This window comes from Girardinichthys multiradiatus, chromosome 7 (assembly GCF_021462225.1).
Source record: "Girardinichthys multiradiatus isolate DD_20200921_A chromosome 7, DD_fGirMul_XY1, whole genome shotgun sequence".
Taxonomy (NCBI): domain Eukaryota; kingdom Metazoa; phylum Chordata; class Actinopteri; order Cyprinodontiformes; family Goodeidae; genus Girardinichthys; species Girardinichthys multiradiatus.
Window position 1 is genome coordinate 22,765,426 of NC_061800.1, and position 14,643 is coordinate 22,780,068.

Sequence of the window (14,643 nt, forward strand, 5' to 3'; positions counted from 1 at the left end):
TTCTAACCGTTTGTGCAGACACATGCACATTTGCGGCCTGCTGGAGGTCATTTTTCAGGGCTCTGGCAGTGCTCCTCCGGTTCCTCCTTCCACAAAGGCGGAGGTAGTGGTCCTGCTGCTGGGTTGTTGCCCTCCTACGGCCTCCTCCACGTCTCCTGGTGTACTGGCCTGTCTCCTGGTAGCGCCTCCAGGCTCTGGACACTACGCTGACAGACACAGCAAACCTTCTTGCCACAGCTCGCATCGATGTGCCATCCTGGATGAGCTGCACTACCTGAGCCACTTGTGTGGGTTGTAGAGTCCGTCTCATGCTACCACGAGTGTGAAAGCACCACCAACATTCAAAAGTGACCAAAACATCAGCCAGAAAGCATAGGTACTGAGAAGTGGTCTGTGGTCCCCACCTGCAGAACCACTCCTTTATTGAGTGTGTCTTGATAATCACCAAAGATTTCCCCCTGTTGTCTATTCCATTTGTACAACAGCATGTGAAATTAATTGTCAATCAGTGTTGCTTCCTAAGTGGACAGTTTGATGTTGTTTAAGTGCTCCCTTTATTTTTTTGAGCAGTGTATATATATATATATATATATATATATATGGCTTATGTATATGTAAATATACATAAGACTAGGTCTGCATGGCCGGCCCAGTATGCATAAGGGCGTGTCCGTCTATCTGTGTGCAGAACACACAGAGTGCATGATGGTGGTGGGGTGGATTCAGTTTGTGAGTGAAGCGGAGTTCAACTGCTGTGCCTAATCAATGTGTGCATTTTTGACAGAAATACAATATTTTATACCTCCATTTGTCAATTTGCTACATGTTTGATTCATGTTAATGTTTGTTAAAATTCCTGACTTTGAAATATAAATGAAATATAAAAAAAAAAGTCTAATTAACACAAAATTTCACAATCCCTCCCTGCAGTAACTCCACGGACCCATTAGGGGTCGCAACCCCATACTTCAAGACCTCTGGTCAAGTCTGTTTTTTTTCTCTTACATGAGTGGGCTTGATTAAAGACCATTATCTCTGACATCAGAGGGGTTTTGGTCATTTCCACCCTTGCTTTTTGGGTTTTGATATTTTGTACCCATTTTTTTGCAAATCTGGCACAGGACATTTCATAAAGATCATGTTTCAAATTTTACACTCATGGAGATGTTTCCTCCCAGGTTTGTCTGACCAGTAATTTAATGGTAACTTTTTATACTCTGATTATGGCTTACTAGAATTGTGGTTATGTGACTAATAAGTCATATTGAACAGAAGGAGTTCACTCAGATTGCTTCATAATTCATCAAAATTCTTAACTACCAAGACAAATGAACTGATAAACAGTGGTCAACACTATAGGGATTAAATACAAGTAAGTTGGCTCAAAATGGCAACAATGAATGTAGAATTGGGGTAGGAATTGGTGAAAAGGCAAACTGACCCAGAGTCACTCTAAAATAATAAGACCTTGTGCAACACCATTGTTTGTTGTTTGTTTTGTTCTACACTCTGCTTTTCTATTCATTTGTTTACATTCAGTGGTCATGATTAGGCAATTAAACCTCTTGGTTAGTTAGGAAAAGATTACTTTCTAAACAGTGCACTTTCTACACAATGCATTATCATAGGTTGAGATACAAAGTGTTAGGATTATTTATGTTGGCAAATTCTTTGTTTTTAGAATATGAAGATAAAACGGTATTCTCAGGTGACTGGACTGAATGAACTTATGCTTATAGTACAAGCACTAGTCAAGAAGTGCTTAAACATTTGAAGGAATAGTAACTGCCTCCTAACTTAAAGGGATACTTTGGATTATTTAAAGTGATGGTGTGTAAAGTTATCAGCTCCTTTATCTGCAGTAGACATGTTAATAATTGCTAACACCTGCTCAGACAGAATATTTATCAGACTATTAGCCTTTTACAAATCTGAGTTTTTCTTTACTTTTATTTTTTGTATTCTGTAGTATTTTGAGTTTTTTGTTTCCTTTTTGAGTCCTAGTTGAAGGACAACAAGCAATACTGTATTTAATATTGGTAAATATAATACATAAAGAGTGAAAAAGGGTCAGGTATACTATGCTCTTTCATTTAATATGTTCATTGAAATACTAATGCTTCTCCTCAAGAAACATTCTATCGCTACAGATAATGTGGCACAGGCTGGGTTACGTACCTTTTTTTACATAGTAACAACAAAACTATAAAAGTGATAAAACATTACTTTTCTTAACATATTTTTACAGAACTGTACAATATAACGTTTATATAATATATCCTCCAAGTGGTCAGCATTACACTGCATTTTCAGCTTACTGCAGGTCTCTTATTAGTTCTCATACGCACATTTGAAGCAAACTTTTCATTTCAACTCCACATCTAAACCCTTACACTTTTCTAGTTGCCTCTTCTATTTGCCTGGCAGAAATAAATGAGGCAGATCGACACAAGACTAAAGCAGCATTGTTTTTTAGAAGTAGGCACTTATGCCTGAAGGCAATTAAAATACCATCCTTAACACATAGATTTACACTGGCACCAGAATACAAAACACAGTTTAAGATTGCTGCCCTTTTTGTAGCTACATAATGATGTGTAACTAGGAAAGACTGCCCCTATAATATATATTATAGCTTATAGCTAATACACCTGTCATTGAGTCTAAACCACAAATATAAACCCACATGCACCACTGTAAAGATTTAAGCCAACAATTTGCCTTTAGTCTCTCTTTCAAGAAATAACTACATACTGCATTTTTGGTGCTTTTTTATAGATCTGTGGATGTGTTTACACTGTCTGACTGGGTTTTATTTAATAATTTCTACATTTCTTACTTATAGTCAGGTAAAGCTTCTACACTCATACATTATATGGGCTGTTTCTTTATATGACTGTCCCTATGAGCATAACACTGACATGAAAACAAAGGATGTGGGTATTGTGTTGCTGTAGTAACTGTCTTCAGGTTTTCACGACACTGACTATGGTGTAACTGAACCTGGGCATGGATCCCCTAGTTGCCATAACATCCTCCTCGTTGTCACGTTCCTCACGACGGTGGCGACGGTAATGATGATAGCAAGGAAGAAAGCATATCAAGAAAGTGCGGAGCATGGCCAGGCGGAAGCGCCTGTTCATGAAGCAGTAAATAATTGGGTTGACACAAGCAGAGGTGTAGCTCAGCAAATGAATGAATGAAATGGGCGCCCCTGAGAGGGTACGTTCGGCAGTGACGTTATCAAAAGCCCGCCAGGTGTTGACACAGTATAGAGGCATCCAGCAGATAAAGAATGAAACAACGATGACCACCAGCATACGAATGACTCGGCTCCTGTCCTTCATTGTGGTTCTCGATGCTTTGTTGAGGTTTTTGTCTTTCTTCAAGGATTGGGTTGATGCAGACATGGCAGACATCTCCACTGTGTTGTGCCGCTTAACCTCATTAATATAGCATCCATCTCCATCGTTAGGTACAGAAGGCAAATAGGAAGTCCGTCCATTCTTCACATCTACAGGGAGACAGCAGTGTAAGGAGTTTTATTATTTCTAAGGCTGATGACCAACATGCACAAGGTTATAATTTTATTATACATTATAGTTTTGCTATATGAAGAAGACCATTTTACCATCTGCATATTTAATATTTTGAGCAACATAATTGCATAATTGTCTTTTCTGCAAGTTACTATAAATAGCGGCAATATGTAGGATCATAGTCCTAGTAAACCCTTATCCACACCAGTGACAGCCTCAAAACATGAGGTCTACACTCTCTAGGTTGTTCATCCAAATCCCAAGAAGTCAGTCAGTCATTTTCTACCGCTTATTCCATAGTGGGTCGCAGGGAAGCTGGTGCCTATCTTCAGCAGTCTATGGACGAGAGGCAGGGTTCACCCTGGACAGGTTGCCAGTCCATCGCAGGGCAACACACATACAACCATGCACACACTCATTCATACACCTAAGGGCAAATTAGAGTGACCAATTAACCTAACTGGCATGTCTTTGGACAGTGGGAGGAAGCTGGAGTACCTGGTGAAAACCCACGCATGCACGGGGAGAACATGCAAACTCCATGCAGAAAGACCCCTGGCTGGGAATCGAACCCAGGACCTTCTTGCTGCAAGGCAACAGTGCTACCAACTGCGCCACCGTGCAGCCCATCCCAAGAAGTTTTATTTGTTAAATTTGAAAACCCAGAAATCTTTGAAATCATCTTAAGGGAAAGTTAAAGTAACAAAGTGATCGCAACATTCATATTGTAGTAGTAAGACAGGGTACCTGGAGAGAAACCAGCATGCACAGGGAGAGCATGGACATTCCATGTAGAAAGGCCCTAGGCCAGGATTCGAATCAAACTGTGAATGTGAATGCTGCGTTTTGTTCATTGAAGTAATTACATGCTTGAGGTTACAGGATATTCCTGAATGTGGATGCATCAGTCATTATATAGTTATTATAAGTAAAGTTATATCCAGTTAAGCCCTAAATTATTTATACACCTGCCAGATTTAAAAAAGGTTTTCTGTCAACCAAGAAAATTGTTTCTCAACAAAAAGATGCTGCCATTTTCCGAAAGAACAAAATAATTCCATTTAAATTTATTTACACCGCAACAGAAAATGCCATGATGAAAATAGTTTTTACACCTTTCAATAATAAATGGAAAAGTTTTATTGGCATTTAGAGTGATCATATACTTTTTGCATCTATAGCTACATAGCTCATGATCAAACTCTTAAAACCAGTTAAAAAATTGCAAGATTAGCATTTTGCAATGTTGGTTATTAAGGAGATTCTAAGTAGAGCTTCACAATGCTAAAGAACAAATAGGAGCAAGAGACAAAAAAACTTTGATCTAATAATTTATTGAGATCTTGCAGCAGGCATCTCCAATACCGAAGGGCCCTTGTCTGTGTGGTAATGACTGGGTATTTCTACAGGACAATGTTGCGGTCCACAATGCCCGCCTGACAAAGGACTTCTTCTATGAGAATAACGGCACTCTTTTAAGGCATTCTGCGTGAACATTTGGAGATGGAACGCAAGGGAAGTTTACAAAAATGGAACTAGCCTCCTGGAAACACTTGCATCAAGCATGTCTAAACAACTGTTTGAAGTGATCAACAAGAACTACTCATTACTGAGTCCTTTTTTGATACTTTGATTTCTGTTTTGAGGGTTTTTTTCGCTATAGTCTTAAACTTCTGATCAGCTGATGAACAAACTATTTCAGTGAAACTGTTGTTTTCAATAAACTGTCTGCTCAATTTTATTGTCTCTTGCTCCCATTTCTTCTTTTAGCATTGTGAAGCTCTACTTAGAGCCTTCTTAAGAACCAACAGTTGATGATTTATCTTTAGTAATGATACGCAAGTCTTTGATGGCCTTCTTCCCGTCCCCCCAATCTTTCACAAATTTTCAGTCAAGAATTAAGTTGGGCCTTGGCTGAGGCACTCCAGTTAGAAGAAACATGTTGGCAAAATGAAAAGATTACTTTGAACTTAAATTTGCGAGGTTTAAAAACAATTTTACTTAAGTGTATTGGTGTTATTTTTGATACATGAACTTAGAAGAAGTTCACAGGAACTTACAAGAGTCCCCTCAGACACCCAAAGGAAACACTGAGGAACAAGTAGATCATGTAATCTTAGGTCAGCTACTTAGAGCCCCGCAGCCACTAGTGCCTCTTTTCCATTCCAGCACCGTACCGCTTGTGTTTCCATTGACTCACTAACAGCTGGAGGTGTGGTTCAAAACCCCACCTCCAGCCTCCAGCATCATGTGTTCACAGCTGTGCGACCAAAGTACGTGTCGTCATTTTTCCGAGAGACCATCAAGCTGCCGCTGAATATTACAGTCTCCTATGAAGCACAGAAAAGCCTGCACCTCATCATTGGACCAAGGCTAACCCTACATGCTGGTTGCTTGTGAGGAAACCATGGCTTGCTAGTAGTGTAGCAAGTTTGGGAAATGCCTTTGTTTTTCTGCTCATGGACTCATACGGCTGACCACGCCCATGGCCAATAAGTGAACAGCAGTCTAATCCTGTCACATTTCGGCCCTGCTCAGCCCCACTGTTACCTGCTCCCGATCAGGTACCAAAAAAGCCTGCCCCAGGCTGGAAAAGCGAGTAATGGAATTGGTCGCAAAATGGGCTGTGGAGTGGAGCCGGCCAAATTAAAGACCATGGAAAAGGGGCTTGTGGCTATATATTTTTTGCATGTATGAGTAATGATTTTCATGTGATAAAAGACATATAATTTGAGGAAAACATACAATTTCATCATACAATTGTTTGTTTGTTTTTGTACATGTGAGTGAGACTCAGTGAAGACTCACTTCTAGTGATCTGCAAGGTCTGACTCGGGATTCATGATTCATTGTCTCCATAAAATCACTCTTTTGCGCTATTACTAGCTAGCCAACTGCAAAGAGAGCTTACACAATAAGTAAATGCACAACTGCAACTGTAACTGTATTTATATTGATATTTCGACTTAACCACTGTAATGGCCCTATGGGAAAAGCAACTCAACTCACCGTTTGAGCGATGAGCTGTGAATAAAAGATTAGCTCAGTAGCCATGCAGCACTCACAGGAGAACCGCTGTCTTGGTGACTCAATCCAGCACAACAAATCTCTAACTAATTTCCAGTACTGCAACTAACTCACTCACTTTTATGCTCCTACAGCTATTTGCCACTCCACCGCTTAACACCCTAATTTCCCTGTGGTGGCATAGAAACAAGTGATTCACCATTCATGTGATGTTGGTGTCCCAAAATAAACACAATAAAAAATGTTTAGCCCGTTCCACTGTTTGTTCCAAGAAAAAATAACGTGGCGTTACTCCTTCCCGCTGAGGCGACAGGGTCCTTACTGACTTACTTACTTATTAAATTATTTATAAACCACTTTAGGACAACCACAGCTGCAACAAAGTGCTGCACCTGTAACATCGAGGAAGATTTAAAACATAAAACAAAGAACTGAAAACACCATATTCCCGTATAGTGTATACTCAAAGGTTTTAGACACACTCTCATTTAATGGTTTTCTTCATATTTATGACTATTTACATTGTACATACATTCTCACTGAAGGCATTAAAACAGTTAATGAACACTTATGGATTTATGTAGCAAATGAAAAATTGTAAAAGAACTTTAAATATGTTTTATATATAATAACTTTAAATATGTTTTATATTTTAGATTCCTTAAAGTAGCGGCTGTGATGACTGAAATATTAACCGTTGGCCGTCTCTCAAAGAACCTCTGAGAAGTTCTTTCAAGACTTTGGAAAACCATTTCAGGCGACCATCTCATGAAGCTCATGGAGACAATGCCAAGAGAGCAAAGCAGTCATCAGAGCAAAGGGTGGCTATTTGGAAGAATCTAAAAGATAAGAATGAGTTATTTCACAAGAGACCCATTAAATGAGAAAGTTTATCTAAAACCGTTGACCGGTAGAGTATTTACAATAGCTGTCAATGTGGCTAAATTGAGATAATAAAATAAAGCCTCCCCTTCATGTGTTCATTTATCGTTCTGACTATTTGTCTACATAATCACTTTGTTCCTTTGCAGTTTTACTAATGAACTGTCTACTGTGGGATTTTTTCTACCACTCATGTTTTACTGTTATGTACTTCACATGGTAAAAACTAGTTACATTCATTGTTGTCAAAATTTGCATTATAATTATTCTATAAAACATTTGCTCATATGCAACTTCAATCAGCTGGTTTGTTTCTTGGATAGAAAAACTAAGCAGTCCAAATTCAATTAAATGAAACTGCATTCTCAAAAATAGCAAAACTCACCGGAAAAACAGCTTGACGCAGTCATGCTTCATCAAATTAGCATCTAAATACCAGTACCCCCCCAACCCTACGAGGATAATCGGGTTTAAACAATGAATGGATGTATGTTGCCAAGCCAAAGTAGCTCCTTCTTTTTCTTCTTTGGTTTATTGGTGGTTCCCTACATCCAGTGGGCAGTCGGCGCCATAAAATAAGATGTAGCAATCCATTGTTGCCACACAAGCACACTCCAAAAGAGGCTGTGACCTTGCAGTCCAAATGCTGATCACTGCAGAACCAGTTTCAACCCTGCCCAACCTGGGTCCCAGTTTCAGCCCTGTTTACTCAGATTCAAGCCTGACCACCCTACCAACAGCTAGGGTTAGGTTTAGGTGGGGTTGAAGGTGCTTGGGCAGGTTTGAAGCTGTTTCACCTACGGCCATCTGGCTCCGCAGCGAGTCCCCTCTTAGCATCAGGCAGGCACCAGCACGCCCACCACCTTGCGAGAATAAGCAGGTTAATAAGAGGAGTGGATGTATGTTGCTAAGCCAAAGTAGCTGCTGCTGCTTCTTCTTCAGTTATTGGTGGTTTTCTACATCGAGTGGCCCAGTGGCGACAGAAGATAAGATGTTTCGATCAATTGTTGCCACACAAGCTCACCCAAAAGGAGGCTGTGACCTCACAGTTGCAAATTGTCATTGCTGAAATGGTTGCTAGGCGATGATACCACTTCAGTCTGAGAGAGAGCAGACCGAATTTGGGATCAAGAAAGACAGACTTGAGGGTGCAGTTTTGACGAGAAGAAGGCAACTAGGAGGAGAAAATATATGCAAGAAACATTAGATCTAAATGCGGAAACAAAGATTTGATGGAGAACAGAATTTATTTGAAAGAAAGTTGAAGTTTTGAGTGCAAGCATTACAAGTTTTGAGCACAAAGTTGTGGAATTCTGCTCTTAACTTGAACATGTAGGCTATTGATTTTTAATAACCTGAACTTAAGTACCTTTAATCACTGAAGGAAAAACCTTATTTTTGCTGCAACTTGAAAGTTCTTCATCTTCCATGGAGATCATATTTCACTGAGCATTTGAGTTTGTTAAAGCTTACTAAAACTGAGCTGGAAAAAAACTTTTGAGAGTCATTAAGACTATTAATTTTATTTAGTGGTTTAATGAAAATTTACTTTAAGAAAGAATGTGTCCAAAACAAAACAATGACCATTTTCCAGTGGCATTGTTTAACAAATGTTTTCTGCCACCAGTTTAAGAATGCCCTGAATTATTATAGTTGTCCCCTTTTTCCTGTAGACGTGTAATTGATCTCTATGATGACACAAGCACCTATTTGTAAGGTTTATTCTGAATGACTCATCGTTCTTTAAAAAGCAGCTGCTCAGCCTAATGGAACAAAATGTGACTCGCATTTCCTGCTGAAACACAGTAATCATCCATGAGAGGATATTGAAATTTATCACTAATATTTAATAATCCTGTTTTCCTTCAGCAAAGGAAATAGTCCATCAAAAACATTTGTAGAGGCACATGGCTGCAATTTACAAACAAAAATGGTTCTACTGAAAGGTAAATGAATGGTCTACTACACAGCATTGTTCCTGTTTTCTGTTCTATGTTTTTGTAGAAGAAAACAGAATACAAATAGATTGCAATGCTTCGGCCCACAGTCTGCAGGAAACTGTACTCTGTAACTCAGCATTGGCCAGGATTCGCCACTGTGTTATTATTACCAATAATACTTGTATGTTTACAAAAGGTTGTTTCATTTAAACTATGTGTTTTTCACGATGATTAAAGCATTGTTGATATTTATAAAAATTTGTTTCTAATTATTAACATTTACAATGGAAATATATAAGAGTAATAATACTAATTAAAAATACATAAGTTAGATTAACACAAAGTCAAGCTAATTTATCTCTTTTTTTTAATAGTTAAGAAAATGACTGTCATGTTTTGTGAGGCAAGAACTGGACCAACTTAAAGAGAGGTACTCGGGAGCAGCATTGTGAGTTGAACTGGTTTAATAAAAAAAGTGAAAATACAAAAACGTATCCAGTGGAGGACAAAAAGAACTGGTAAGTATATATACACTGAGACAGTGGTAGAGAAATGATAGGCAACCAGAACAACTAATCAGATGAATGAGTTGCAGCTGAGGCAGTGAGATAGCAGAGTAATCAGAGGTTATGTAGAGCAGCTGAGGCAGAAGAATAGAGCACAGTAGAGAAGGGGAGTGACCAAAGGGAAAATAAACTAGAATGCATGTGGAACAAACTAAGACATAAAGCACAAGAAATACTAAGGCAAAGGCAAACTAATAACACAGAAGTGAATTAAATAAGGCAAGATCTAACAAGAAAATTACCAAAATGACAACAGAGATGGAAATCAAAACATAAACACCAGTGGATTGTGACAATGCCAGTTTTATGTTTAAAAAGGCACAATTCAAATGTATATGAAGACACGATGCTGTATCAGCCTCTTCAGTATATTATTATGCTCAAATTGGGATTATTGATGAAATTTTTCATTTGAAACTTTTATGAGTAAATGGTGTGATAACTTTTATCAAGCCATTATATTCTAGCTATTTTCATAATTGTACAGTTTTTTCTTTCTCTGTACACTTTACTGTACAGATTATCTTATTTCTATTATTTTTGCTTTTCGTTGTGTATCACTGTGTTTCTCATTGCCTGCCACTTTGCTGCGGCTACACCTGGATTTACCCACTAAGAGACAATAAAGTATATTTCTATTCTTTTCATTTCTGTTCTATAGCTACATTCTTCGAGACTGGACTCTATCATGCAGAATGAGAGGTTCTTCAGAAACTATCTCCAGAATCCTCCAGTCCTGACCCCAACCCCATTGAACACTTGGAGGATCTGTGGTGGTTGTGTACAGGTCTCATATGCTCTATAGCCACATGTTTGTTAAATGAATAGATTACTAATTGTTTCTTCTAACTTTAATCATCCAATCCAGTGTCATGATGTGGAAGTTTGGTTTGGTATTTGTTTACGTTTATTCAGTCAGGTGATTTTCTGTTTACTCCAGTGCATGGTTATTTCGTGGTTCTATGTTTCAGGTGCATTTTCCTTTTTTTATAGGTTGTCTAGGTTCTGCTTTGCTCTGTGTTCTTATGGGTTTTATAATTATCTGTTTAGATCTGTTCCTCCTGTTTTTAGTTATGAGGTTTATTTCCTGCCCTGTCCTTCTTGTCTCTGTTCTCACCCCTGTGTTCTGGTTCTCTGGGTTTGTTTACAGTTTGTTCCTCGTCTAGCTCCTCATGTTCCTGTTAATCCCAATTTGGCTCACCTGCCTCTCAGTCTCCTAGTCTGTCCACACCTGTGTCCTGTTCCCCCCTGATTACCTGCCCTATTGTTTCATGTCCACCTTCGTTTGTATTTAAGTTCATCTTTGTCCTTTGTTCCATGCGGTGTTGTTATGTCTCTTTTAGATTTTGTCCTTGCTTCGGATCCTGTTCTGGTAGGTTCTGTTTTTGAAATACCTTGTAATCAGGATTATCTTGTCACCCTGCACCTCGCCTGCATGTAAGTGGACCCTTTAAATTAAAGAAGGAGTTTCAAACTCACTCTGCTTTCTCTGTGCTTGTCTGCCTTTGGTCCAGCACCAAACAGTGTTATGACATCCAGCAAATGAGTCAATAGCAGATTAAGTTGCTTGGCACTGGTAGAGAGGCAAGCTTTTCATGGGCACCGCCCACAAACTCAGCTCTGCTCACAACCCTTTCAATTGTTTTTCCTTACAAATACCATTTAAAAGGAAAACAAAAACAGGCTTTGCATCAGAATTAGTTATTGCCAAGAAGCATTTTACAACAAAAAAAGTTATTGTCCTTAATTTGTTTGTGCTAAGTTTATAATTATTTTCTTCAGCCCAATTAGCATTGGGTTAAAGTCAGATTCTGAGAAAACTGATGATAAAGTGGAATTCTACTAATGTGATAAAAAGGCACTTAACCTGAAAATGTAATAAAATAAGTTATCAGAAAATCTAGATATACTAAGAATTTATAAAGTTTTCAAGAAAAAAAGTCATTTTTACCTCCGCCAAGGACGTCATGTTTTTGTCAGCATTTGTCTGTTTGCAAAACATCTCAAAAAGTTATGAACGGATTTGGATGAAATTTTCAGACAAGGTGTCTATTAGGACAAGGAACAAGGAGCAGATGATTAGATTATGGTGGTGAATCAGGATTGATTTGAGAGATTCTTTATCATTGCCAGACGATGGTGCAACAACTTGGAATTCCCACTTGGTTCCTGACCCTGTCAGCAGCTGACATGCAGTGGAAAGAAGTCATCCAGAGTAAAACTCATCAGTATAGAAGAAAACTCACATCCGCCAATGACCCTATTGCCTTGGTGGAGTGCCACGCTCTTTGAGTGCTTTTCTAGTTAAGTATGTGCCCCCTGTTATTACAAACAGATTTGTCTATTATTTAGTTAATGCCATTAAATGAAATGGGAGAATAAACTTTTTTACAGAAAAGGGAGTAAATTGTATAACAATTATAATTAGACAAAGTTCAAATGTGCATTTAAAATTTTTTATCTGATTTCACGAAAAATATACCTGCCTCTTTACAACTTCAAGTGAACTCTGTCATGTTCAACATAGTGAATATCAAACTTGGTATGACATGGTGTGTGACGCGCAATACGCTACTTTCTAATTATATTTCCACTTTATGGCATCACACTTCTTTGAAATGGGATATGTGTTTTATTATCAGACAATTTAACTTGATATATATTGCTCTCCAAAACATTAACTCTATTTTTTAGCCTTCATTTGACATGATTTTTTAAATGTGTTGTGTATTTGACATTACCAGAGTTTTTCTTGAGTCCGGTCTCGAATTGTATGCCTCGATAAACTTCCCTGGAGATCAGTCCATAGGCAACAATCATCATCACTCCTGGAATTGCGAACAGCACAAGCAGAAGTAGAACATGCCTACAAGGAACACATTAGAAAAGTTGTGACTAATAATTAAGAATGAATAAAGACAGATATGTGCGCTCATTTGCATCTGAAAAATACAAAACCTGTCGTCTACTCCCCATAACAAAAAATAGCCTTCTTGTAGTTCCACATTAAAGCGACATACCTATATTGCTGTCCAGTGTGTTGCCACTCGGTCGCACCCTTGGACTGGCAAAATCTTTTATAAAACTCCTACCACTAAAGAGCCTAACAAGTGGATAATGTTTAACTTAAATGTTGCTGGTCTCAACAAGGATCCTTCAGACCAAGCAAATAATCTGGTAACCATGAAAGTGATATAAGGTACAGTACAGACCAAACGTTTGAACACACCTTCTCATTCAAAGAGTTTTCTTTATTTTTATGACTATGAATAGTGTAGCTTCACACTGAAGGCATCAAAACTATGAATTAACACATGTGGAATTATATACTGAACAAAAAAGTGTGAAACAACTGAAAATATGTCTTATATTCTAGGTTCTTCAAAGTAGCCACCTTTTACTTTGATTACTGCTCCGCACACTCTTGGTATTCTGTTGATGAGCTTCAAGAGGTAGTCACCTGAAATGGTTTTCACTTCACAGGTGTGCTCTGTCAGGTTTAATAAGTGGGATTTCAAGCCTTATAAATGGGGTTGGGACCATCAGTTGTGTTGTGCAGGAGGTGGATACAGTACACAGCTGATAGTCCTACTGAATAGACTGTTTGAATATTTATTATGGCAAGAAAAAAGCTGCTAAGTAAAGAAAAAAGTGGCCATCATTACTTTAAGAAATGAAGGTCAGTCAGTCCGAACAATTGGGAAAACTTTGAAAGTGTCCCCAAGTGCAGTCACAAAAACCATCAAGCACTACAAAGAAACTGGCTCACATGAGGACCGCCCCAGGAAAGGAAAACCAAGAGTCACCTCTGCTGCAGACGATAAGTTCATCCGAGTCACTAGCCTCAGAAATCGCAGGTTAACAGCAGCTCAGATTAGAGAACAGGTCAATGCCACACAGAGTTCTAGCTGCAGACACATCTCTAGAACAACTGTTAAGAGGAGACTGTGTGAATCAGGCCTTCATGGTACAATAGCTGCTAGGAAACCACTGCTGAGGACAGGCAACAATCTATCCTTAGTAAATGGATACGTACCACAAGCTTTAAGGTAGCTGTAATTAAACCTTTACTTAAGGAACCTTCACTTGATCGAGATGACTTGAAAAATTACAGACCTATATCCAATCTTCCGTTTTTATCTAAAATCCTTGAGAAAATAGTTGCTAATCAAGTGTGTGAGCATTTAGACAGTAATGATTTGTTTGAAGAGTTTAAGTCAGGTTTCAGAGCTCATCATAGCACTGAAACAGCACTAGAGAAAGTCACTAACGATATTCTGCGAGCCTCAGATAATGGACTTGTGTCTGAACTGGTTCTGTTAGACCTCAATGCTGCATTTGATACAGTCGATTACAATATTCTCTTAGAAAGGTTGGAATATGCTGTAGGGATCAGGGGAACAGCGCTAGACTGGTTTAAATCTTATTTGTCTGACAGATTCCAGTTTGTTCATGTAAATGATAAATCATCTTAAAACTCCAGGGTTAATTGTGGAGTACCACAGGCTTCAGTAATTCTCTTCACTATATATATGCTTCCAGTAGGTAAAATTATCAGGCAGCATGCAATACACTTCCACTGTTATTACTGCTATGATACTAAGCTTTACTTATCCATAAATCCTGATGAGCTCAACCAGTTAGATAGACTACAAGTATGTCTTGAAGACATAAAAACATCAATGATGC

The 14,643-nt window shown here is 38.5% G+C and overlaps 1 protein-coding gene across 1 annotated transcript in view; it reads right to left on the bottom strand.

Annotated features, from left to right (window-relative positions):
* Positions 1-2,077: 2,077 nt before the first annotated feature.
* The window catches only part of LOC124871595 (cholecystokinin receptor), a 51,034-nt gene continuing 38,468 nt past the window's right edge, over positions 2,078-14,643 (bottom strand). The window contains exons 4-5 of the mRNA XM_047371029.1: positions 12,696-12,820; positions 2,078-3,514 (exon numbers count right to left, since the gene is read on the bottom strand). Coding sequence (XP_047226985.1) covers positions 2,967-3,514; positions 12,696-12,820 — 673 coding nt within the window. The 3' untranslated portion in view covers positions 2,078-2,966. The remainder of the gene's footprint in view (positions 3,515-12,695; positions 12,821-14,643) is intronic.